Source organism: Diadema antillarum, unplaced genomic scaffold (genome assembly GCF_040938485.1).
Source record: "Diadema antillarum isolate AM-2024a unplaced genomic scaffold, OU_Dant_1.0 seq00000403_RagTag, whole genome shotgun sequence".
In the NCBI taxonomy this organism is placed as follows: domain Eukaryota; kingdom Metazoa; phylum Echinodermata; class Echinoidea; order Diadematoida; family Diadematidae; genus Diadema; species Diadema antillarum.
Window position 1 is genome coordinate 506,622 of NW_027271393.1, and position 27,688 is coordinate 534,309.

Sequence of the window (27,688 nt, forward strand, 5' to 3'; positions counted from 1 at the left end):
CTGTTCTTCTTATTTTAGTGTATTCGTGTAAGCCAACTTTATCTTAATGAATTATGCTCATCGCAGATGTCATCATTTTTTATCTTTATGTTATAATTATGGTTTCCTTTATGGTTTCATTTAAAAAAAAGAACCACAAACTGCACTCCATCTTGCTGGAAGCGTATAACGTCTACTGTATGATAATTAATGAAATCATATTTTGAAGAAGAATTCATCTTGGAACCATATAAACAATTTTAATAATAATAATAATGATAATAACAATAATAAAAATAATGATAATAATAATAATAATGATAATAACAATATCAAAGAAGAGGTAGCTCATGTATATTGCGAGTGATTTCAAGAAGAAACGATAACGTCCATCCCGCACAGAGCGTCGAGGGCTGTCATGCCGAGTGCGATGTCGTCGGGATGTCGCGGCTCTGGCATCCTGAGATGGTTAGTAAGGGGGTTCACACGGACAAACACTGTCTCATGGTGAGCTCTCCTTAGACTGGACACAAGCCACTCCGATTTGTCCCGCACTTTTTGCATCTGAACACCGCATCCAATCTCTACAACCACGATGGAGCGGGACTGATCCAGATTTGTCAGGCAGTGATCCATCTCCCTCTCCCGCTGTTGGCTCAGCCTGTTGAGCCATCTCGTGTCCCTTGCCAGCTGCGTGCAGGGGCGAGCCACACCACCACAGCTCGGACATCGCGGCAATTCTCCGACAGCATGGAGGGTCCTTTCGTCGAACTCTACTTCGATGTCGCTACCGTCCCAAACTTCATCGCAGCATGGAACGGCACACTGGAGCTCGTAGAGGGAACGATGACACTCCACCACGCTTCCGGGAGAAAACCCTGCTCTCAAGAAGTGCCTGTCGATATTACTGGTGTAGACGAAAGAAAGGGACTTGGTCTTACACCAGTTCAGGAGATAAGTGTATCCGACATGGGGTGAGCAGCGACGATAATCTCGCATTCGCTTTCCAAAAATTCCCCAGGCAAATTGCGGGTTCTTGAGGAAAAGCTCGGAGTTCGATAATTCTCTGACTCCAAGACCAAGAAAGCTAACCTCAGGAAGAGCCTTCTTGATATCGACGAAGTCGGGTATGCCGCCGTCGACACTCATCCCCGCTCCCGCCATGATCACGAGGACATCACAAGCTCTAATCGAGCTCGCTGCTCTCTCGATTAAAGGATGTAAAGAATCGTTTGCTGGATTTTGATGAGCACCCACTGAGGAAGCCATGGTTACACTGTAAATCTTGCAAGTTTCCATGAAAGAAAAAGGTCATGATAGAACGTTCAGAGAGTATCAGTAATTCATTAACATCATGCATGTAATTCCTCGACTGTAACAATGGTGTTTGCAGATTGATGATTTAAGAGCTTATCACCTCACGGTATGACGAAGAAGAATTTGGTCAGTTATGTATGCTCATAATAAAATAGGTTTTCTAGAAGCAATGCTTCTATAGTGGAAGCTTTCTGTTCAATGTCGCTTTACACTTTGAACTTTGGACCTCGCACTTGTCCACACAAGTGTTGGGCATTATTTTGGAGGGTCCGCAATCACAACCATTGATCTAGTTGAAGATGTACGACCAGGGAGGTGGCCACCTCCCTGGTACGACAATGGCCAAGTCCTACTGTAGCGTCAGTTTGTGAAAGCGAACTGCAGAAATGACAAATTTACTTATTTTGCGCATAGTATGAAGATCTATGAATTGGCAACACTCGTTTATGGCCTAGACTGATAAAATGAATCTTTGATGTCACATATAATATTGTAGAACAGAATCATGTGGACTTACAAATCATATTGATTTTCTGAGGTACCAGGTGAGGAGAATGAGGAACATAATAACACAATTTTATTTTATTGAGTCTTCCATTACAAAACTCCCATATAGAAGTGTATACTAAAGGTATTTCTTTCGGTCATGCCCCTGAATATTCTAGAGAAGCAATAGGAAATAGTTCGTTTATGGAAGCAAATTTCATATTCTTGTTTCATGTCGTCAGAACCGGTATCACCAGTAGAGCTCTTTAATCATACCAAGGAGGTTTGAGAAATGGAGTAACAGCAGTCTCATTCCCTTTGATCCCATGTTTCATGCCGCCGCTCAGAAATATTTGAAGTATGTGCTAAACTGGAGCTGCCTCACAGATAGGAAGACAATTGATTCATGTGGCATTGCATCATGACTCGTCACTCTCAAAGGAAGATATGTCTTTATGATGATAATTGCTTTTCGCCGTCCCTTCTTAGAAAACAAGCGGCACATTAATAATACAGGCGAATAGAAATTGTACAAAAATTGATGAAATGAAAATCAAAATTATTCGTTTTTACATGACCTTACACTAAAACATATAAATGAATAAAGAACTATACTCGAAAATTATACCATATCAATTTCATTTGTCGGAAGCGATCGGAAAGATGATAAAATTGGATTTGTAGAGAGAGTACAGTTTCTAATATTTTCACGACATACAGCTCAGGTTATACATTTTTGCACATAATCTTGGACGGGATCTACTTTTGTTTCATATGCTTTATCATTAAGAGAACATTCATGCTATTTGACAAATAAACGAGCAGAATATAGACGATAATGATGTTAGAGTTTAAAATGAATCTTCAAATTGCTCAAAAAGACGGCGGTATGGAACCCTGATCATCAAAGGTACAAGTGCACCTGTGGAATTCTTTTGTGCATCAATAGAAATATGGCAGCTGTTTGAATAATTACAGCCAGTTGGAGCTCCATCTCTTAAACCTCCTTGATCATACGAAGTTCCTTCTCGGTGTTACACGCAGCCAATAATACTGACAACGCCATCTCTTGACAGGTGATGACATGCGGTGAGGGGAGCCGTACAGAGCGTATCAAAAAAAAAAAAAAAGGTAATCCAACTTTTGATGGCTATCATTTCTTAATTGTCAGCTATGAAGAGCACGATGTTTGCTGTAAGGAAAGGGGAACCCTTTCTCTTTCCATTGATACCTAATTATGTTGACAATTGTCATGCATGACTGAGCACATGGACTTTAAAGACAACAATGACAAATTGCACTTTTTCCAAGTGTGCGTGTTAATGTGAAGGAACAATGCATGTCTCACTGCATGAATGAGATCTGCCAATGAAAGTTGCCAAGTAGGCCAGCTTGTACGATTTGTGTTTAAGGTTTGTGTTTAGGTCTTCTCCTAACATTTTATTGTCCATAACCTTTAACATGGCCTTTCGTCCGATAACTTGGTCGCTCCCACAGAGGCCAACCCACACAATCCATTTTTTTCTCTGTTCAAATTCAACCCAGTGGCAAACCATGTCTTGAATATGAAGAGAGTATATGGATAATGGTTTCGCCATAATGGGAAGGAAAAAATATCGACAACGTGGCCATGTTCGTGGTTATGAACCATAAAACACAAATCTGCAGTCGTGCAGGCTGGCCTGATGACTTGACCACTTTCATTGACAGATTGTCATTCTTGTCTGTAAAGTCCATGTGCTCAGTCATGCATGACAATTGTCAACATAATTAGGTAACAATGGAAAGAGGAAGAGTTCCTCTTTCCCGGTAAATAACACTGTGCTCTTCATAACTGACGATTAAGAAATGGCAGCCCTCCAAAGTTGGATTACTCTTTAATAATAATAATAATAATAATAATAATAATAATAATAATAATAATAATAATAATAATAATAATAATAATAATAATAATAATAATATCATAATAATAATAATAATAATAATAATAATAATAATAATGATAATAATAATAATAATAATAATGATAATGATAATAATAATAATCATAAAAATAATAATAATAATAATAATAATAATGATAATAATAATAATGATAATAATAATAATACTCTAATAATGCGCCAATTCCGGAGTGAGAAAAGGTTCCCTCGATAAAAAAAAAAAAAAAAAAAAAAACCTCGATCACGCCGTAAAGTCACTTAGCCGCAGTGCCTGGAATTTCGCGAAGTTGCGGCCTGCCGCCAGTTGCAGTTGCAACAATACTACTACTACTGCTACTACTAATAATAATAATGATATAATAATGGTAATAATAATAATAATAATAATAATAATAATGATGATAATGATGATGATACAGACAATAATACAGGGTCCTTATAATGCGCCAATTCCGGAGTGAGAAAAAGTTCCCTCGATCAAAAAAAAAAAAAAAAAAACAACCCCCAAACCACACAAAAAAAAAACCACACCCTCGATCACGTCGTAAAGTTACTTAGCCGGAGTACCTGGAATTTCGCGAAGTTGCAACCTGCGAGTTGCAGTTGCAGCAATACTACTACTACTACTACCACTACTACTACTACTACTACTAATAATAATAATGATAATAATAATAATAATAATGATAATAATAATAATAATAATAATAATGATAATAATAATGATAATAATAATAATAATAATAATGATAATGATAATGATAATAATAATAATAATAATAATAATAACAATAATAATAATAATAATAATAATAATAATAATAATGATAATGATAATGATAATGATAATAATAATAATAATGATAATAATAATAATAATAATAATAATAATAATAATAACAACAACAATAATACAGGGTTCTTATAATGCGCCAATTCCGGAGTGAGAAAAAGTGAATTATAATATGAAATCTACATGTATAACCGCTATATTCTTTAGATAAATCATGTTCAGTAAATAAAAAATGCAGAATTCAATTTGTTTGAATAAAATAACCTCGTCCTCTTCCTTTGAATTTCAATTCTTGAAAATAAGGCAGGCTCCTTCGTGGCGGAGGGGACTACTATAGCTCCTGCCGAACCCTCCCCTACACTCCTTCGCTTGCTTGATTTTCCCAGAGGGAGATTATTCTTGCCCCCCCCCCCCCCCCCCCCTCGAAAACGTTGGACTGCCTATACTTTATACGACCACGCTCCTCCTATGTAACCCTTGCCCGTTCGGTCGCTTCACTCCCTCAGAAAGGTTCACTGTTTGTCTGTTTCCAATTTTGACCCCTCTTCCCCGCCCTCTATGGGCTTTCACACACTCACACAAATACACACACAGACAGACACACACACACACACACACATGTAAACTACAGGCATAAGATATGACACAAAACGCTTGCGATAGTTTCAGTGATAGAGTTTGCATAAAAAATACAATAACCATGTTTGTGCTTGTTCGTTCGTTTATGTTTGTTTGTTTGCTTGTTTGCTTTCTTGCTTGTTTGTACGCTTTTTAATGCGGATGCGCAAAAGAGTCCTGCTGTTCGCTGCATGTAAATAACAGAATGAATTTCAATGGCTCTGGGATTTTTATACATGGAGCTATACATACAGCGATATTGCAGCCTATGTCGTCATCCTTTTTCGAGGCTGTGAGAGAGGGGAAGTGGCAGCTAGAAGAGAAAGGGGCCATGATAGGTTGTTTGTCAAATTGATACCCTCGATCACTATAAAGTTATTTAGCCGCAGTACCTGGAATTTCATGAAGTTGCAGCCTGTTGCATCATCTCAGAAGTAAAGGGATGGCTTCGAAATGCATTGTGTGTGTGTGTGTGTGTGTGTGTGTGTGTGTGTGTGTGTGTGTGTGTGTGTGTGTGTGTGTGTGTGTGTGTGTGTGTGTTATATGTGGGTACTTTAAACTTCAAACTTTCTTTTGATTTTTTTTTTCTTGACGCGATTGGAGTACAAGCAAGTCATAAATGACATTACCTGCATGTAAGTTGTAACATACATTAAAGAAGGCCTAGATGACACTGGCATACAGCACTGATACAGGGGAGATAGTATACTAGTACACTGTACATGGGTCAGTGGTGTAGATCCATGCATGGAAATACATAATACATGTAATGTATAATGTAGCTGTAACAAAATGAACGATACAGTTTGTATAAAAGTGCTGTATTAATGTAGTCGGCAAATACGTGTGAGTGTGGCTCAACAGTATGTACTGTTGTTAAAGTGGTGTTCGTTTATCGGAATTGTTACAAAACAAACATACTAACGCATTTAAATGAGGTGGAAAACATACAACTAGTATGTCATACATTTTATATTCGTGGAGTCACAGTGTGGTCGCATGGAAATGGAAATGGTACATCAGTTATAGTATACCAAAAATGTCATGTCGATCCAACTAACGTGTATCAACGAACTATCATATCAAGGTCTGTCAGCCATCTATACCCTTATCTACTGGGCAGGCCATCTATACCCTTATCTACTGGGCAGGCCATATACGAAATGGGAATGAAAGGAAATCACCTTTGAAGCGAGTATATACACTGTACGTGTACAGTACTACAATAGCCGCGTGTCGTATCGGAGCTATTTGAGGTTCCATGGGTATACTAACACTGTATGCCGAGTTGATTGTGGCATATATACCTCCTTGATCAATCTGCAATGGAGTTGATAATGGTTTTGTCGGGCGAGGTTATGTTGTTTATGAGTTGGGGCAGGATTCTGGGTTAAACCGTTTTGATTTCAATAAACATGTAATCGTTAGTCGTGGAATAGTAATGTATATTGACATATTGTCAGAATAATGTTGGACGGAAGTGGGTGCGGTAAGTCATTTCTCATTTGCCAAAATTGGCATTTAGGCAAAGCTCCATAGAAGCAAGTCCCCATTCATATTATTTAGTTCAGTATGTATGAGCCCCGCAGGCTTTAAGGGACAAGTGGATTTGCAGCATAAAAAAGGGGGAGGGAGAGGATAGGGCGAGGGGAGATATACAAAACTGATAACACTTATACACTTATACAGTTGTGATATTGTACATCTCCTTCTAGATCTGGGGGCGTTTCATCAACGAGTTCGTCGGAGGTTTTCACCGACAAATTTGCTATCAGCCAATCAGACACAAGAATTTCAGTAGCTTTTAACAGTTGTCAGTGTAAATCACTGACAAAAAGTTTCATGAAACGGTCCCCTGCAGATGCTGGTGGCAAAAATACTAAAATAATCAATTTCATATAGGGTATTGCCATGATGAATATCGTGGTTAAGTCACAGCCATATAAACTTGCCGTTGTAGTGTTTCTTGCAACAACTGGCTATACGAGAACCTGGAGGATCCTATGTACATACTGTACGGAGATTCCAGAATGACGAAGTAAAGTGATTATATTGGATTAAAGTCCATCAAAGGTATTTTATAAAACAGTGTCAACTGTGCCTTTGTCGACTATATTGGAGCAAGCAGCATTTGATTACAGTACATGTGTAACACCGAGCCTTACACCTCTCCGTAAACGAAAAAAAAAAAAATGGAAAGATTAACACACACACACACACACACACACACACACACACACACAGTCACACACACACAAACACACACAGAATAGGGAGAACTGATCAGCACGCAAACACACCGAACGCGGTATCCCCCTAGCAACATCACCTAGCAACAACACCTACTTCCTGATCCAGTAAGCAATCATGACCTCGACAGCAATAAACCATAATGGTTGGTATACCGTTACAAAAACGAACATCAATCGCCAGTATGGAGGCCACAAATTTGCAAACAAAGTCAAGTCTGCCACAAAATTAAAAACATTAAAAAAAAACAGCAACTGTGAAGGTGATGTCATTTAACCACTATTCAGTAGCCCCAGCCTTTCAAAAGACCAAAATACATGTTCAAACCAATCTGATCTAAATTCCTTCTGTACATGTACATGTACCATCTTCTGCACTACCATTCTTCCCAGCATTACTTCAGAAAGGCATGCATACCAACATTGACACCATAATCACAACTATTCCACGCACTGTCTCCATCACCTCAGCACCAGTCAATCAAACCATACCATTATTGATCTAACCAATTACTCAACACCTCTTTCTCTCTTACGCACACATCAGTACTGATTTCTGAAAAGTAGGAGGCTATTTTTTGTATCTTTCTTAGATAACAAGTCCAGCTTTTATTCATTATTTTTGTAGATCTAATACAAAATCACGTTTTTATTACAATGGAAGAGGACCCCATTGTGAGGTATGCTACTGATCTATCCACTCTTTGTCACTTTGAATGGAGTACTAATAAAGTGAAATAAAGTCAAAATATGTTATTTACACATTAAAATAAGATATTTTCTTCCTTATCATCATCACAAAAAAAGAAGAAGGAAACACTCAATAGATATTCTTAATTTGCTTTCAGTATATACAGTTTGGGGACATGGTTTCCACGTACAGAATCAATTTTCTTACACAATTTCTTCAAACCACACTGCATTGAACGGTAAGTTACATTTTGACTGAATTCCTCAATGATAATATTTAGTCATTAAATGAACAAAGAGGAACAAAGAGGAATTTCAACAAAAATTTTTCTGTGACCTCACTAATCAATAACCATTTGTTGTCAACATCATAGATGCTGAAGTCAGAATACAGAGCAACACTACATCAACATTAATTACCATTAATTCATTCAGAAAGGACCATACTTTGTACTTTAATGTTTGTTTGTCGTAGCGACACATTTTCTTTGTCTTCTTTTTTTTTTGGGGGGGGGGGGGTCAGCAGCAAAGAGATGGTCATGTGCAAATGATATATACAATACAATGTACAAGTATGTACTCCTTTCATGTAGAGATGAAAGGACCTCTCATTCAAAGCAGCAAAAGATGTGAAGCACATATATACAAATAAGATCTGACAAAATTGGCTCATTCACAAAACATGATCAACCTTAAAAATCATTCCATCAAAGACGGTAAATGGTTCCCTGAGCAATCACAAATCAAAATGACCTGAATTATAGTCACACGTTTTAATGCCGTGAGATGTGTGCAAAGTGTATTATTGTTGCATTGGGAGCCTTGCAACAGTCTAAAGTTAGTCAAGGAGGTTAAGGGGGTAGCATTTAAACTTACTCACTGATTGACAATTGAAATAAATGAAACTCAGAGATTATACTCTGCGTTTTCTAAAAAGAAGTCATCAAATGACAGAAAAACAAACAAACATAACATTTGGTGTCTTAAATTGCTCCAGTTTAGGAGTAAAAGGAACTTCACTTGAATACAGTTTGCACATCAAGTGGAATTCTTCTCCTTCTCCCCTTCAATACATGTACACTTGTATTTGCATAAAATATTACTTGTGGTCTTGAAACCAGACACTGAGCAACATAAACAGAGAAATAAAATACAATAAAGATACAATACATCTACATGCAAGAAAGGAAATGAAAAAGCATTGTTTTACTCTTGCAGTTCATTAGGCAACCTCTTCAATCACCACAGAATTGAGACTACATATGGAAGTGATGAGCACATACATATTGTATTTTTCTTTGCATATCTGTGCATTTTTGCTATAACCAGTACACAGCTTTTAAATAATAGTGTATTTTGAAGTTTGTCAGTAACTAAATTTAGGGGAGGGGGTGGTTCAACATAAACATAAATGTATGTCCCTTTATATCTATGGAAGAATTCAAAATAAAAGTGGCAGATTGTGGGACAAGACCAAAGAATTTGGTACAATTTAGAAGCATAAAAAATTTGCCAGCTTAGCTTTGGTCTTTAACAGACAAAAGTGCTACATGGCAAACAGAACGTAGTGAATTGTCAAATTCCACATACATTTGTATCCTTCAGGCAAACCCTCTTTAATATGCAACATTGACATCATAAACCAAATCATGCTTTCTGTTGGGAACAAATTCTCTGATGAGCATTTTTGTTATCATTCTAGACTGCATTCTTGAAGTTATGACAAGTATGACATTGGAAGTCCATCACATGTGTACTGTTTTGCTAGTATGCCCCCCCCCCCCCCCCCCCCCCATGATCAGCTGCTTATTTTGTCTCTGACCATCGCCTGTTGCCAACTTCCCATGAAAATGTGTTTCCAGGCAGCATTTATTAAGGTGCAGAAACACCTCCTCACTCAACAGAGCAAAGCAGTTACACAGGGATACACACACTCGATCCCACAGTCAAGCACAAAGTGAGTGACAATATGAAACCCAACCAACACTTAGAAGCAAATGTAACAGTGTTGCTTGGGATGACCTTTTTTTTTTCCTCTGGTACAAAAAATCCAGTCATTTTGATAAATCTATTGCTTTAAGAGAGGTATCTCATGTGTAAATGAACCACTGTTTTCACAGTACTTCTGAGTCATTCACCTAAACAAAAACATACTAATAAAGCTTTTTAAAGCACTTTAGAGTTACAGTAAATGAAACAAAACTCGCAAATTCTCCAAACACAATAAGTAACTGCTGATATCTATATTATTTTGTTTCCATACACACATAAAAAAAAAAATTATGTTAATATTAACATAAAGATGTTTTTTTTTTGTTTTATTTTTAGATGTACCTAAATTATGTGCAACAAAATCTATACAAGAAACACAAATTGTACATAAGTCTTTATGACAAACACAACAAACATTGGATTTAGAAAGCTGCTAAAACCATCCAGACATGTCCATCTAACGATGAAGTCTGAGATCATGCAACTACTCCTGACACAATCCCTAGCTCTTGAAAACAATGACTAACACAGATATGGCTTCACATGCTTCTTTAACCCCATAAGACTATACTGGCAGCTTCTAAACAAAACACACAAGTGTTCTGCATTCTACATCCTCTCCCAAGTAAGCATCTGGTTCCAAGATGTCAGATTGGCCAAGTGGTTAGCATGTCAACAGCTCCAAGAAACCACCCTCGTGGCATGGGCTGGACGTGGGGCTAACCCTTTCGCCCATCTTGGATTGCTACTGTCTTGGGGATACATGACAACATCATAACGAGGCCGGGGTCTTTCCATGAGGTTCAGAAGCTGATGTGATGGCCAACTGAGTGCATCATTGCCACAAGCTAGCTACCTGTCCATTTGAGTTCCACTCACCGTGGGATCTGATGAAATCAAGATCCCCTTTACTTGGCCAGAACTTTGACCAGAGCGCGGCGGGAGAGCTCTGCGATCTCGGTGAGCTCTTCAATCTTTGCCCTCAGGACGGCGTTCTCGGCCTCGAGCTCGTTGGCGGTGACCGCCAGGTCGCTCTCGCGTTTCTTTCGGTTTTGCCTGGCACGCTTGCAGGCAAGGTTGTTCTTGATCCGTCGCTGTCTGTACACATCCACAGGACTTGAATTCGTTGAAGGGGCACGGCGTGACTTCTTGGCCACATGGCAAGCATTCTCCTCTCCCTCCTCCTCCTCTTCTTCTCCTTCAGATTTGATGCGCTTCTCGGCGCTGACTGCAGACAAAGCTAGAGAATCAGTGTCGACGGTAAGAACATTTGATAAGGATGATCCAGTATCGTTTGTCGGGGTATCAATCAGGCTTCGCACAGTGGCAGCATCGACAGTGGCTGTGGGACCAGTCTCTTCAGCCTGGATATTCAAAAAGGAAAAGGGAAATGACAATTTAATGAAAAGATGAAGTCCATTGCATACATGCAAAGTCCTACAAAACCACTGCATATCATTCAACTGTACAAACAAAACCCTGTAACTGTACAGTGCTTTGAAGTAAATATCAAAAGTGGACTTATGTACAGTATTTGAGCCAACCAAGACTCAACAAAATCAAACACACAAGAGGACATGAATTAGCAATAGGCTATTGTTTTAAAATATCAGTGGAAGCAAGTCTTTTATCACAATCCAAACATATGCTGAATTCAAGTGCTGCCAAGCTCAAAGTCCGATGCAAACAGCATGTGCGAAACAGCATTTACCATGGCTAGGAACCTCCTGAAGTGGATTAATCTCACCATCATTAGCAGATACACAATAAGACAAATCTTTACTTTCATCGCTGGATATGTCTCGCTTTATTCAAACCACCTTTCGAACAACATTTAAGTATTGCTAGCAATTACTGATGATGATAATCCAAAATAAACATTCCCTTTAAAGTAGCAATGGCCAGTGTTATGAAGAGTCACCGAGACTGACAGAAAGAGTCGCGAGGAGAAACTATTGAGAGCAATATATACCCCGAATACAAAACAACAGCGCGCCTGGAAAGGAGAGCGCTGTAAAATTTCAGCATGTTGTGCAATGACAGGGCTGACAGATTCATCAGGAAATTAGGAGCCCAGCAAGCCTATTTGTCAGGAAGGCACAAGGCCAACCAACATACACTGACTCACTGCTAGCACCCAGCCACAGCACCCATTCAGCCTTGTACGTTCATGCATGCAAGTATTGACTTGCCCGCAGATGAGGCAGTATTGCACCATCGCTTGTAACCTTAGCTCATCTCATTAATATTCATGAGTAAAGCTCCGCCCACAAAAGCCCTCTTGGGTTTGCGTATTTTTCCTCGGCACTGAAATTAACATTACAATGAATATGCACAGAGTGGTGACGTGGTTTCTGGTAGTTCCAAAGACTATTGTGCATGGTATTCTTGGTCTTGCTGTTCTAAAGTTTGATGTTTGGCGTAAACAGGGGGGTGGGAAGAAATAGAAGCAACTTACTCTGAATCTGTTATCAGAAATCCAAGACTAGAAATATATCTTTCAAACACTGCTTTCTAGAGTATTTTACCTGAATATTAATGTGCTGCATCATCCCTCTACCCACCCCCCCCCCCCATAAAAAAAAAGAACAAACTCAACACAGCAATGTCTTCACTTGGCATGTATTCCTTCACATGGTGCAGATAACATGCACAGGATTCCCAGGGACTTTCCTATTGCATCATCCATACATGGATCACCATACAAAGACTTTTGATTCAAATATACATGTACATGGTTCCAGGAACATGCTTCCCACATAACTTTTTCATCTGCCTTTTCTATTCTTTCCTTCCTCTTCTTCTTCTTCTTCTTCTTTTTTTTTTTTTTTTGTATCTTTCAGGCAAATATGGTTAGATGTAAACACTCAATGTCTTTGCTCCATGTTCTATATGAAGTCAAATTCATGATTTCATACCTTACAGCTTTTCTTTTCAGCAGCACCCTACATGTGATTCCATCATTTTTCTCTTTTAATGAAAGGGAATATTCATCTCTTTTCATTTATAATCAAAAGTAATGTATCCCACCACATGTTCCACATACTGCCCTCCCATTAAGTGCACAGGATCAAACAAAAAACAGAAAACAAAACCCCTCACAAATAAACTTGAATGAAATATTAGCTTGACTTACCGGGACATCGAGAAAGCCCTGGATATCTGTGAACGTGTTGAAGAAATTCTCCAACGTTGTGTCCACCTCCGCAGGGCTCAGCCCATCCTCGTAGTCGCTCATCTCGCTGCCAGAGGCGCAAGACGAGGTCGAGGGGAGCTGCCTCCTCAGACCATTCCCAACTGTTGCCTTGGTGACTGCTACATCGGGAGAGGCTGCCAGATGCACCTTCTTGAGCGCACCTGCCTCCTCCTCCTCCTCCTCCTCTAGCGCAGCCCCGAGTACAACCACCCCGGTGCCGCTGTCATCAAGGATGTCAGTAAGGTCTGGGAAGAGTTCAGCGAGGTCAACCGTGCTGGTCGCAGACGGGTCTACCATCAGCTTGGTGCTGTCGACGACACCTTCCACTGTGCTATTGCCTGGGTCCAGGTCCATGTCCACTGCACAGGTGGAAAATGGATTGATCCATACTTCTGTGTATACACACTTGCATAAGTTTAGCAAACATCCCTAACACATTATCAAATTTGTATGATGCTGAAGAGCATAGGGGCCATAATGGCAACTTTGTACACTTGTATGCCACTTTTCCTTATTGCAATTAAAATATATCTATATACATAGCAAGTGATCTTTCAATTCAAACACCACCTTCTGCTAATTGATAGCAAATGATCTTTACTGAAGTTATGCCGGGTTTCAATAAATAACATTCAAGCAAAAGCTTGAATTGTCAAAATTCTAGCAACATTCATGATGGAATGACAAAGTGTCTTCTCTGAAACACCTTTTCTTTCATAAGAATTACTTACGGTTAAAGAGGCCACTCGGCTCGTCGCCGATGCGTGGTGCAGTAACTGACGTCTCCCACGACTGTCCCACAAATAATGTCTCCTTCTCCTCCATCATCAGTTCTTCTTTGGGGACAAGGCCAGGGTAATGTACCCTGGCCTTGCCTACTGCTCCTGCATTTTCTATCGACGTCACCGGCGAGGTGCTTCGGAAAGAGTGATGATTCGTAACGGGCCATGATAATTCAAAGAATGTATCGTCTTCGTACGTAGCCACTGTAAAATCCAAAATCCCGACTGCTGGGAACTGTTGGGGGTTAATGTTGACCCCTGTGAGGAAAGAGGAAAGAAAAAGACAAATTTAACATGTTATCTCAGAAATCAGACATTTTTTCAGAATTTACTCCTGATCCTGGCTGCAGTACCACCGACTAACCTTTATAGTACAGCGAATGACATCGATGCGATGTTGATGAATGCTCTTTACACCACCTTTCGGCTTACACCACGTTAACTTGGTCAGAGAATTACAGCTTGGAAGATAAAATAAGTAGTTTCTATCCACTAAATATACGTGATACACCTGTGTTTTGTGGCCAGTTATGAGTAATTGTGTGGTGATGAGTGAGTGAGTGCAGAGTGGTCTCGTATGGGGTCTGAGCTGAGTGGAGTGCGTATAAAGAAGCCCAAACCTCGGACCAATCCCGTCAATAATGGCAAAGGCATTATCTCGATGCCGGGAGATACGTGGAAGGACGACACAATATCATAATTTATAAAAGAGTAAATATTAAAAATATAAACGTTTGGGCGGTTATCACTCCACCTCCTTTATGTCTAACGTGAATACGTTCGCCATCGTAAACGTATTCTCAACGTTTGGAAGCACAACAGAGCAGAGCTAGCGCAAGGCATGGTTGTAGAACAACTCAACTGCTGCACTATATACCGGTACTACAGCTACCAGCTCGTCAGCCTCATTACCCAGCTAACGTTAGGTTGAGAAGCACGGAGTGTAAGTACTGTAACGTCAGCTGTAAAGTTACAGCGCTATTATTTTACCATGTGAAATTTAGCTAGGCCTACACACGACTTCTGCCCTACATACATGCTCAGCATTGTTGTTAAAAGTGAGTTATGCATACCTTGTTAGCACTTCTCGCGAGAGAAACCGGTGTTTTTCGCCGGTAGGTCGCCTTTCGCTCTTTCGCGGAGTTTTCACCCGCGATGCCTTTCCCATGCGCTTGAAACGAACGAACGATATGAACTGACAATCGCCGACTGATTCACATTGCAATTTATGGTGAAATTCTAAGCTAAAAATAGGGATGAAGTACGTATTATTCGTGTCCAATGAAGACCAGTTTCTGTCATTACCTCATTTTTGACCAATCAGTGCTCAGCTACCAATGCAAAGCGCTTATAATGGAGGCGGAGCTTCAACATCGTGTTGTGATGACACACACTCGCCACCAAACAGCAAATCCACGAATATCTGACTAGACTGTAGTGCCGCTCGCTGAAAACACATGCGCAAAGTAAAGTTTATTACAATATGGAGATATGTAGTAAACATAATAGAAATCCACATTGATAATTTTAAGCTCTCCAATTTTGAAAAATTGTTTGGTTTATTATCAGATCAGTTTTTAACATACCTTGTATTAGTTGTAAAATATTGCCTTTATATTTGTAAATTTAGGAATGAAGTACCAACTGTTGATTTTTTTAAGAGTTTCATTAAGAAGCAAAAAGAAACAGAGTATTATTTAGCTAAGAAAAGAAATAAGCTTACTTTACATTTTAAAAAATGGAGATTTGATTTATGATATGTTTAAATGTTACTTTAAAATTGTTTCATACCCCTTGGATTAAGTTTATTTCATACTGTGTATTGGTATGCTGAATACTAACTTGTCATTGTATTTTGCTCATTGGAATCACCATGATCTGTCGCTGATACAAAGTACAACCATGTGTAGTACTACATTGTAGTTAGTGAATTTGCCGGCCCTCTGTCTGGCCTTTATGTTTTCTCCAGCTTTGTTGGCGCGCCTTGGATATGAATTATTTGCTCAATGGTTTTGGAATTTTTTGGGCTCTAATTTTTTTTTTAACAGTCTATAATGTAATCTTTTCCTGTCAGGGATCTCCAGGTCTGATTTAGGCTTTATGTAGTGGTTTGAATTACAATGCTAAAGATGTCTCGAGATGAGCTGAGAATGTGTAGTTTTGAGGGATGATTAGATGAGTAAATTTTGATTGTGTAGGATAAGGTGTGACTTTTGTCGTTGAGTAAGAGGGTATGGTCCTCTTTCAGACCTGGGGACCCCACTGGGGGAGCCATTCTCCCTGGGTGTGCTATGAGACGGGGGTCTTTGAGGAAACTTTGCCTTACTGTATACTTATTGATGAATCATGGTGGTTCTCTTTTTATATTATCTCTGAATTGCTCTTGTCACTTTTTTCTTTTTTTTTCTTTTTCTCGTGTTTGCTAATTGATGATTATTTGTAAATATTGTGATTTTATGTGATTTCGAAATAAAACATATAAATTAAAAAAAAGTTTATTACAATAGTTTTAGTAGTTGTTTTCATCCTTTTTGCTGAAAACATGGCAGTGTATACACTTGCAGATTCGACTAATGAAACCGTCACACAATTATAGCACCTATGGCTGTGATTGAAAACACAACTGCATGAAATTGGGAAAAGCAGTCGCAGCAGCAAGATCTATTTCTAAACATCATCTTCATCATCGTCACTATACCATAACTATAAGATCCGAAAATAATCTCTCTTTTCTAAAAGATACAAGTGAAGCAGAACTTTCTTGTGCTGCTAATTATCTGCTGTATACTCCAGCGTGACGTATGGGCTTTTTACAACCTCAGTTTCAGTTTCTAGAGAGATATAACGGTTGCAAATGAGATTTTCATATTCCGTGTATTATGACTTGATTACAGTATTACCCTTTGACGTCATAATCATCGTTTACTTTCACATTAGCTCGACTGCCATGTCACAAGGGTACCTTCCCAATGTCGCTGAAGAGGCGTTGGAAATCATGACAATTAATTGGTATTGCACTGTCGCCCTTTGGACCTTGGGCTCTCCCGCTTGCAGTAGCCTAGCCTGATAGGCCCTATAGATGAATGTAGACTTTCTGATTCTATCGCGTCCGTGCAGATAAAGCACAGCACATTGTAAAATATCACATGCCTTATCAATTAAGAATATGCACCCGATGAGACTAGTTGGTTACACAAAAGTATGACAGAGATTCAGAGTGGTTCGACTGCTATCCAAATACACCCTGTTGCGACTATAACCATTTAGGTAGCCTACATCAATACTTAGTATGTAGCCGATAATTCCTTGCTGATCATAAACGGTGAATGTGTATTCAAATGAGCATCCGGAGTTTGTCTCTTATATACCAAACTATGTACCTCAAGTCTATATACCATTGTACAGGAACAGACTATGGTGAAGATGAGGATTGAGCCTTTAACTTTTTCAAAGAGCAGATCGAGCATAATACCATTCCGAAGAGGAGTTCAAAGTTTATTTCATAAAAATCATTTTAAAATGGCTGAGATATATCCCCCTCCAAAAAAAAAAAATAAAATAAAAAAATAAATAAAAAAAAAAAACAGCGGGATCCTATAAAGAGGGTGGGTCCCACCTTTTATTAGGATATCTTTGTTTTGTATATCTCAGTCATACATTTAAAATTAATCTTCATTAACATTAAAGTTGAATTTTTCGTAGAATTACATGCTCTTTCGTATATGAGAGCTATAGGTTTCTCATTATCTCACGAAAAAAAGGTTAGAAATACGAAGCCAGGTCTCCACAAACAGTATCATAACGGTACCACCCCTTTACATTTCTCAATACTCATTTGTTTTCGTATAAAGTCAGGTATAGGACCGTCTCTAATTCTTACATCGATATTCAATGGATTTTGCCTGCTACGATATCTTTCTATCAACATGCAGTTTTGTTATCTTGATACTATATCATAGTGATGCCGCCTGAAAGCCACCGATCTTTACCTATCATTTTGCAGCTGGCATACACGCAGATCGGAGTCAGATACGCAGTGCCTATAATCATAAAGATAATGCTGAAGGATACGGAAGTATTTTTGGTAATAATAACATTTATGAACAACTGCAGATAGGGCCTAGCACTAACAACATCACAAGCGATTTTATGTAGCAATGTAGTTTCCATTAAAACACATTCTGTGGTTTAGTGATAATACTCTAGCGCTGTATTAGAATTAATGTTTACCATAATATTCATGGTAAAAGTGCGTCATATGATAGAATATTACCTGTAAAAAATTTCTTTCATCTTAGCCCTTTGTTTTTCATATAACTACATTCTTCTTCTTCCTATTCTCCGCCTTCTCTTTCTTCTTTGTTTGAGGGGAGGGGGGTTACCAGAACAAAATAAAATGATTAGAATGATAATGAGGATATTATGATGATGATACTACTAATAATGATGATAATAACAAATACTAGACATAAGACCGATTCTTGGTCATGGTTATTGAAAAGTTTCATCCTGCGAAAGGATATTAAAAACAAATTGTGTAAATTGGCCTGATTTGTACAGATTTTAATGGAGTTAACCAATTCCAATAAAGGATTCACAGCAAAGTTCGGAGCTGCCCATTTAATAAGTACAGTAACTATGATAATTTCGCAGCAAACTTGTCCCAGGACAGAAAACATGCTGCTACTCGTTCTGCAAAGTGCGCCATGCTTGTGCTATCTGCCGTACCCAAAACTTTACAAGAGTGTCGGTGTGACGTCGTCTCTGAGTGAGCTATTATACTACGTCATAAAAGAGGATGTACTTCGCTGCACTATGCGGAAACCACGGGCGGAAACTATACGGAGTGTCACAACTATTGCACTTTGAAGGTCGAAATCCTTCGTGCATGTCATCATCACACAACATTGACATTGAATTAGGGATTACGTCAATCTCATGAAGAATTTTGTCAAGCATGTAGGGCATAATTATAATTAGGCCTCTCATGACTTATCACGAGCCACCAACGCGCCGACTTTATACTTTCTCTCCCCTATAGGATGTGAAAGCTATATACGATCCTCAGTGACAAGACAAGGTAATCATGAAAATTAGACACTCGTAATGTAATACAGTTGTATATGATCATGATGTATACTGTAGTAGGCCTATGGATAAAACAAGAGCAAACAAATTCTGTGTCGTATATATTCCAGGCTAACAATGAATTGGACGTTTTCTGAACATTCTTGGAAACATTCCATAAAGTTCGTGAACAATAACCGAACGTTTTCTCAAAACGTTTTGACAACGTCTTTCTTTGGAAGGTTTTGGAAACGTTTCAAAATAATGGACTTAAAAAAAAACGATAAAAAACTTTCAAAATCTTTAAGGACCTGCTTAAAACATTTTGAAGGTTAAAGATGTCAGGAAACCTTTTAAGATTATTGAAAACGTCATGTGGACGTTTGGGGGGAGGCATGAAAAGTAAAGTTACGAGTTTATACTGGCACAATCTGGAATTGATGTACTCATTTTATACGTGATCGTATTCCAACCTCTTCCTATAATATCCTAACCGCCTAGACACCTTTATATTATATCCATAACATGCTATTCCCAGCTGATGTTTTTGTGATATATCACATCTTTTTATAAGCCGGCAAACATGTTAAATGTAATGCGGGAAGACATGGTTACTAATAAATGACACACATCTTGATTATAGGCATATTATGAAAATACCTCTCATAACACAATTTGAAATCGTGAATAACTGAACATTAACGTAAGTACAATTTTTAACATAGTTAGAAAGTTTGAACCCAGCGTAAAAACTTAAGATTTCAATGTTTTTTCAATGTTTTTTATCTATTTCCACTATTTCCCAAATTTAACTTAGATTTCATAAAATAATACGCATGAATATTCATGATATACACATAGATCAAACCGATGACGAAGACGTAGCAGACATAATAAAAACGTTTTGTGGACGTTCCTTAATGACGAAGACATAGCAGACATAATAAATACATTTTGTATGACGTCCATTGACGTTCTTAAAACGTTAAAAAAGCTTGTGCTTTGTGGTAAATGCTTTAAAGTCCAAACTTTGACGTTAATAATCATTATGCTCATTACGCTCATAATCATTATATATATATATTTTTTTTAAATCCGTTTTAGAGGAAGACGTACGGAACCTAAAAAAAAAAGTTGAGGAAACGTTCTGAAAACCATATGTGTTTGCTGAGTTTACATCAATACGGAAGGTGAGCACAAAAGCACTGCTTCTTACAGCTTCTTCCTTTGACAGTCAATCAGCAACTCGTCTTCTTTAACATTGTTTTCGTGATATTGTTCAAAATGTTAATTCGATAATATTATATTAAGTATACGATTTGCCATTTGCAAGGCATTGCGATAATCATGTAAGCGACTGATTGAAACATCAGTTAAAGTTTGAAATATTAGAGGACTTTAATCCACACCTTCATAAACAGGAGGATTGAGAGAATGCAGCAATATCGATCACAGAGCACGTGAAAGGTTGAGTATGTGGAATCGGACAATCCGTTCAAAGTTATGAAGGAATCTTTGAAGTTTCAGTTCCGTGATCGCATAATGTGAAGACTACTATACAGCTGTGACGTCATAATTTATGTAGAACAATACATAGACAATATATAAAGAAAATTTAGCATATCTTCACTTTTCTCGCATGATAAAAGAGCGAATGAATGACATCTTTCAGAATGCAGGAGGAGTACTATTACCCTCAACATAATGTCAGTTATACAGGTGAGGGCATGTCTGCGTAAATACTTTTTCTTTTCAAAAAATGAACTTTTGTGCAGTTCTCTTCTATACATTGTATTTTCCTTATATTGTTCTACCCATATATATGTTACATCATCAACTGCAGTAGTCTTCACATCCAGCAATGACTGCACAAAAACTTTTTAAAATTCATAACTTTAGATCGGATTGTCCAATTTTCCTCAAACTTTCACTGATGTGTTCATACTGTATTACTTCAATCAACATGATTGCATGAAGGTGAAGTTGTCCTATGCAAAACGTATTGCTTATCACGACTCCAGAGATAATAAACTCTTCGGCAGTTAAAGGGTGTTTACAGTTCTGGTTGAGGTGAGGATTTAGCTTTTAACATTTTGCAAGATATTCAGAAATCACTCGATGAGATGTCAAAAAGCATGCAATTCCATGGGGTATCAAAAGTTTATTCGATGAAAATCGGTTATGAAATGGCTGAGATATCCAAAAACAAGGAGAAACAAAGAGATCCTAATAAAGTTGTGGCATGTCGCCTTTTATTATTAACACTTTTTTTTAATATCTCAGCCATATGAAAACCAATTTTCATCAAATAAACGTTGAATCCTTCTTAAAATTACATGCTCTTTCATATTTCATAAGAGGTTTCTCATTATCTCACTTAGGAATGTGCAAAACATGAATCCCCACCTTAACCAGTACTGTACAGTCCCTTTAATTGCCTTTGCACGCTGCCCGACTTTTCACAGTGTTGTCGTGATTCATTCGATGACTGCTGCTTTCTATTATGTATAGTGCGTGAGCCGTTTGCGCCTGAATTTTTATACTAAATAGCAGGAAATTTCCTTCCGGATTGTGTGCCTCCTGTGGAACGTGACCGAATTTTGAGGTCACTGTTTGGCTTTTCATCAGTTCCCTGATGTATCATCTGCATGCATGTACTGGCATGATCAGCGAATAGGTCTGATCATCTCCCACGTATTTTGGCATTCTGATACAACGTATTCAGTAATTGGAATTGATGACGGGGCTTACACAGTTTGACCGCATTTTCTCGTGGACGTTTGGCAAAAAAACAAAAACAAAAAAAAAAACAAAAGCAAAACAAAATCCAAAACAAAAACAAACATAGGCCTACTGTGTGCATCTAAGCATGCAGCATCCATCATGCAAATTTGAATTTACAATGAAAAATTGGCATAAATCAACGGTATTTCGAAAACAAATGCTATATGATATAACTGCCAACTAACTGATTATACACATCCATGTATAACGTGAGAACATGACACTATGGGCCTGCATGTGATTGTAATCTGAATAATAACAATAGTATGAATAATTGGAATGGCAACAAGATCTACTTATACCCATATTTCTAAAAGAGATATATAGGCCTAACATTATCGATGCAGGTATCTAAGAAACCATCACAGTCTCCTTTTTGATAACAATCGCGTCATGACCTTAAAGTTGTCATAATATATAGGGGCCTACATGTCTATACGAACATAACATCACCATTATTTTAATCAGTAATAGTTCCTGGATCAGCGCGAGAGCATGCGTGGGAGGTGAACCTCCCTGGTAAGAGAAGAGCACAGGGAGAGATGACAATAAACTGTAGGCCTCTATTTTACTATCATACTTTTTACAATGTATGCTTCCTTCAAAACGAAATAAAGTCGTTCCTGACAACCAGTAATCTTGCTTGAGGCTTGCCCGACATGACAACACTTGAAATGCATGCATGCAAAGTACATTCCAACGAACGAAATGTATTGCTTTTCTGCCTATACACAAAATTGTGTAGATTAAATAGCTTGTTACTATAGATCCTTTGGAGAAAAATATCAATGAATCTGAAAATAGTAAATTTGCCTTAGAATCTCCCAAAATTATCATAAATCTTCAACAACAACAAAAACTACACTCGCGCACACACACACACACACACACACACACACAGTAGTCCAGTTCGTACACAGTTCGTACCACTGTCTAGCTATTTAGTTAATTATTCAAATTATTCGTCGTACAATGAAATTTAAGACTTTCTCCACCCTGGGATACTATTACATGTACCGTACATTGTATTACAAATATTCTTTACTCCCAGGAGGTGAAGACGAAAACCTCCCTGCTCCCTGTTATCTCTGTGCAGGGCCAAAACCATTAAAAATGTACAATTCAGGTTTTAAAATTTTGAAAAAATAAAGTTTTCTCAAAAACATTCCGACAACGAAAAATTGCTAGAGGATACACTGAATTTCAACTTAAACAAAAATGAGCAACAAATATTGCAAACTTTTTATGTTCTGAAATTTGAAGTTGAACATGAAAATTTCACCACTGTAACTTACGTTACTGCGCTTATTTTTCTTTGACCATATTCATTCTGTTTAGGGATGGACAATTTAACTATCCTTCTATTGGTGGATAGTTTCGAAGATATGACCATTCTTATTTCAATGTGCCTGCTATATTTTCCATTCATTTGATGAGTTGCTGTAACCGTGAATTAAGATATTGATAGATATGATGGAGGTTGTTTACTATGTAAAGTTAGATTGTTTCCTGTGGTTTTTTTATTCGTACACATAGAACTTGCAGAAAACTGCCAAATGATTTTAGATGGATTTGTCCTGCACATATTCTCAAACAATCTCAGTCACCATATGACAAATGAAAATGTGACTGTTTAAACCTTGGTAACGTTTGTTACGCATATGAGTCACGTATGTTACATGAATATATTAAACACTAAAAAAGAAGATAAATTTTAAGAGTTCTAATAAATATCAAAAGTACCAGCGTTGCAAGACCTTCAGTACTTCTGGAAGCAGATTTATTTAATTGTCGTCTGATTTTATCGTCCTGATAGTATACACATTTGGCCAAAAATGAAAAATTGGAATACAATATTTAGATTTCAAGAGTTTATTTTGTCTGAATATCATGAGTTTCACTGCAAAATTACCTGTTGAAGTGCCCTGTTTAAAACCAAAGGAATGCATTTATATAAGAGTCACAAAAGACATTGTCAAGAACCCCTAAAATGTATCAGTGTGTACTATAAACAATTGTAACGTATGTTTCAAATGTTTCCAGATTGAAATATTAATCACTCGAAAGTGGAGATGCATTGGAAAGTGCATTAAAAAGGAATGATGCATCGGTAAACAACATTGCACAGTGTGAGTACACAAACTGGTCAGCACTTAACTGTTTAGCATATTAAAGTTTACATCAATAAGATATATCAGGCATAAGAGTGAAAAATGTGAAATAAATCACATCGAGCCTATGAAGTTTAAAATGCAAACACCAGCACTGCTTTATGATTAATAATGCATGATTATCACAAGTTTCATTAATGAACAAACCATGCATTATTGTTGCTTAAAACGTACAGATTTCTTGGCACATTATTCAATAATGTGCTAAAAAATCTGTAAGTTTTAAGCAACAATAATGCATGGTTTGGGTAATAGTCACAAAAATACAGAATTATGAACAATTTAAGAGTGGTCACGTAAATAGACAGCTTTCTCACGGTTTTAGATTGAGAGTATAACTGACCTATGACACACTAGTCTATAAAGACAACAATGATAAACACAAAAAGGCGCACCTTTCATAATTTGGATACCCCCCCCCCTTTTTTTTGGGGGGGGGGGAGAGGCAATGGAAAAGGCATAGAAATGTCAGAAGAACAAATTGCAGTTCTTCTATTTCCATTACATAGAATAAAAGTTCGGTGACCTATAAAATGTTTTCAGTGGACATCATTATAAAAGACAACTGTAAACTCACAATCTAGTATTTTTCTGCAAAAGGCAACTTTCAATAAAAGGCATACTGGGTAAGAGCCAGTGTATAGGAGAGAATAATGCAAAAGTGGCGAGTTGTATTATAGTGAAATTATATAAAAGTTGGTATAAGAGCGTTAGTATGACGCTTTCGTCTATTTTCTTGGTTAAACTTCATATTTTCATTAATATCTCGGAATAGTTAGATTGGGTAGAAATTTTCATGGATGATTTTCGGTGCATAAACAAGGAAATTTACATATATTTCATCCTTTCAATTTGATATCTACAAGCCAACACTTTTATACAGTACCTTTCATTGTAAAGCATACATAAGTATACATCATTAGCAAATTTTTAAATTTGTGAATCAATTTCCTTGTCAATCCTTGTCAATCAAGTCGACATTATCACCTTCATTCACCCTTTGCTGAGATCGGTTTAAGTCTTCTTTTATTTTCTTGCCGAACGCTCTGTGCTTTTTAACTCTTTCATTTTTTTTTCTGCGCTCTTGTTTTTCCCAACTCTTAAGATTTTCCACAGGAACGTAATACTTTTTTACACATTGTTTCTCGGATTTACTCTCTAAAAAAAAATCGAGTGAAAGTATTCACTCTTAATGGGGTGAATAAAAAAAAAGAGTGAATTTAGAGTGAAAAAATGTTCATTTTCACTCTTTTTAGAGTGACCTCAGGGACCACTCCTAAATCTTCGAGTGATCCCTGAGGTCACCCCAAAATGAGTGAAAATGAACTTTTTTTCACTCAAAATTCATTCCAATTTTACTCTAAATTCACTCTTTTTTTGTATTCACTCCATGAAGAGTGAATATTTTCACTCAATTTTTTTTTAAGAGAGTACGGAAGGCTTCTTCTCCAATCTTTTCCTTTTTCCTTCTTCAGTAATCGGCCTGAATCTTGGCTCTTTATTTTCCCATTTTGACCTCTAGGAACCGAAGGAGTAATGATAAGATTCCAGAAAATCCATACTGCAAATCAGTAATAAGATATTCTTACATAATTACGTAACCTACGTTACCTCTAATTACAAGGAATGAAGTGTCACATAATGAATTTGGTAGACTACAGTCACTATAACTTTGAAGTAAATGATATGATAATTAAAATGAAAACCATTATTTTCATCATTCATATATCATTAACATACATATTGGATTGATTTTGATAGAGTGATTGAAACCTACGTTACCAGGGTATTCAGGGCCTCATTGACAATGATTATCGCCAAAAAGAATGGTTAGTGCAAGCGTAAAATTGAAATATGTTTTTCATCTGTTTATTTATGGATATTAGTCTTTTTTAGGATAAAGCTTTGGTGAAAAGCACGACAGTGTACATGCATATGTAAAATTGAAACCTACGTTACCTTAAGTGAAACCTACGTTACAATATTGACCCTATGTTTAAGTACCTTAATGTTGTATAAATATCTGAGTGTGATGTAAACTTATTATTCTCCTCGACAAAACAAACACCAAAGTACTTGCTTATAGTAAAAAAGTACCAATATTTGAATGTGATTACGCTAAACATGACTTTGAAAATATATATACCGTTCGCTCAGATACTGAGAAAGATCTCGTGCAGTCCATTTCCTGTGAGTCGTCAACGTGATGTGCCATTTTGTCGCAATGACTGTTTCTATGCAACTATGGAGTAAGATAGCTCTAGATAGCACTTGTTATCGATGAATGGTTGCAATGTTAGTGAATCTAATTAAGATTATTTTTTGGGGGGTAACGTATGTTTCGGTAACGTAAGTTACATCAGACCTTCGATGTGACTTTTTCAAGCGATTAGTAATGGCTCAAAACTGAAAACTCAGTGGAGAGATTGGGGTACCGTATGCCTATGTTTGGCATCTTCCTTGTAACATTTTCATTTTTAATTTTCCATAGCGGTGGTAACGTATGTTTCATTTCTTAACCATACGGTCTGACACATATTAGTGCTTGAAGCTTTTTCTCTGCAGCAGATAACCAGGTGGCACAACTATTGTTTACAGCATTGGACGAGACATTTTCTAAGTTTTTAGGACGGATAATTCACAATTTCAACCCCAGGGAATGTTTTAAAGGAAAACTTGAAATCATGGTAACGTATGTTTCACAGGCCTTTGCGACAAATTTGACTTGTAAAATAATTCAACTGAACAGTTTTCAATTATATTTCTTTTTATTCTAACGTGTAGGCAAATGGCTTAATTTGCCTTAGAACAAGTTTTAATGAAAAAAGATCATGCTTTCATTTGCATAATAGTAACATATCGGCAAAACTATTAATTTGCGACATGCTGTTTTTGGCGGGTTTACCATCTTTATGAATGCATAACTTCCGAAAGAATCATAACTGGATGTTCAAATTCTCGGCAGTTCTAGTTAACAATGTACTAACGGTAACTATTACCCGAAACTTATAACAATCGGTCGTTGCTTTATTTTCTCTTTGGTAAAACTATTGCGACAAGTATTTCACTAAATTGTACATATTTAGTGGTTTTGAACCTGCAGTGTGCAGTGTTTGGAAGCTCCTTGGAGTGCTACCAGGGAGGTGACAAGCGCGTGAACACGTCACACACACAAACACACACAAACAAACAAACAACACACACACACGCCATAATACTAGTACATCACGGATGCTCGCATCTTTCCATGCTCGCATCGACGCACAATAAAGACACACCTCCATTGCATTCCGAATGCTTCATATGGCTATATACCTGTCCAAAAATAAGATAAACAAAGGAGCCGTTCCTAAGCAGAAAAAAAAAAACACAATACAGAAATGCGCGACAAAATTCTAATTTTTTTCATCGATGGCAGTGTACCTTGATTTATATTTTTATAATTGCATTACCTTGAAGCATCGGACTGTGAGTAATTCCTGTGTTTGATCAGTCAAGTCCACGAGAGGAACACGTAGGTAGATCCAGGGAGACAGATCGATGATGAGAGATGAGTTTCCGTAAATTATGGCGCGAAAAAAGAAATCTATCTCGACGAGCACATAATCACCCAGAGTC

At 37.5% G+C, this 27,688-nt stretch overlaps 2 protein-coding genes across 3 annotated transcripts; both read right to left on the reverse strand.

The window, feature by feature from the left end:
- Window positions 1-348: 348 nt before the first annotated feature.
- LOC139732181 (NAD-dependent protein deacylase-like) lies at window positions 349-1,143 on the reverse strand. The gene has a single exon (XM_071643054.1). It carries the CDS (start codon window positions 1,141-1,143, stop codon window positions 349-351), a length of 795 nt encoding a protein of 264 aa, XP_071499155.1.
- An 8,774-nt stretch (window positions 1,144-9,917) lies between these two features.
- Window positions 9,918-27,599, reverse strand: LOC139732172 (uncharacterized). Of its 2 annotated transcripts, none has more exons than XM_071643042.1 (4): window positions 27,523-27,599; window positions 13,998-14,306; window positions 13,207-13,625; window positions 9,918-11,434 (listed from the first exon to the last, which is right to left on the reverse strand). In XM_071643042.1, exons 1-4 carry the CDS (start codon window positions 27,530-27,532, stop codon window positions 10,979-10,981), a joined length of 1,194 nt encoding a protein of 397 aa, XP_071499143.1. In that variant the 5' UTR covers window positions 27,533-27,599; the 3' UTR covers window positions 9,918-10,978. The 2 variants fall into 2 exon arrangements, with proteins under 2 accessions (XP_071499143.1, XP_071499144.1); XM_071643043.1 differs by lacking the exon at window positions 27,523-27,599 and adding an exon at window positions 15,122-15,239.
- Between the last annotated feature and the right edge of the window lie 89 nt (window positions 27,600-27,688).

Excerpts from the sequence above, each read along its gene's own strand:
- LOC139732181 (XM_071643054.1), bottom strand. The coding sequence starts at position 1,143 with ATGGCGGGAGCGGGGATGAGTGTCGACGGCGGCATACCCGACTTCGTC.
- LOC139732172 (XM_071643042.1), bottom strand. Across the intron at positions 13,626-13,997 it reads GCCGAGTGGCCTCTTTAACC|TGGACATGGACCTGGACCCA; the intron begins GTAAGTAATTCT and ends CCACCTGTGCAG. Across the intron at positions 11,435-13,206 it reads AGGGCTTTCTCGATGTCCCG|GCTGAAGAGACTGGTCCCAC; the intron begins GTAAGTCAAGCT and ends TTGAATATCCAG.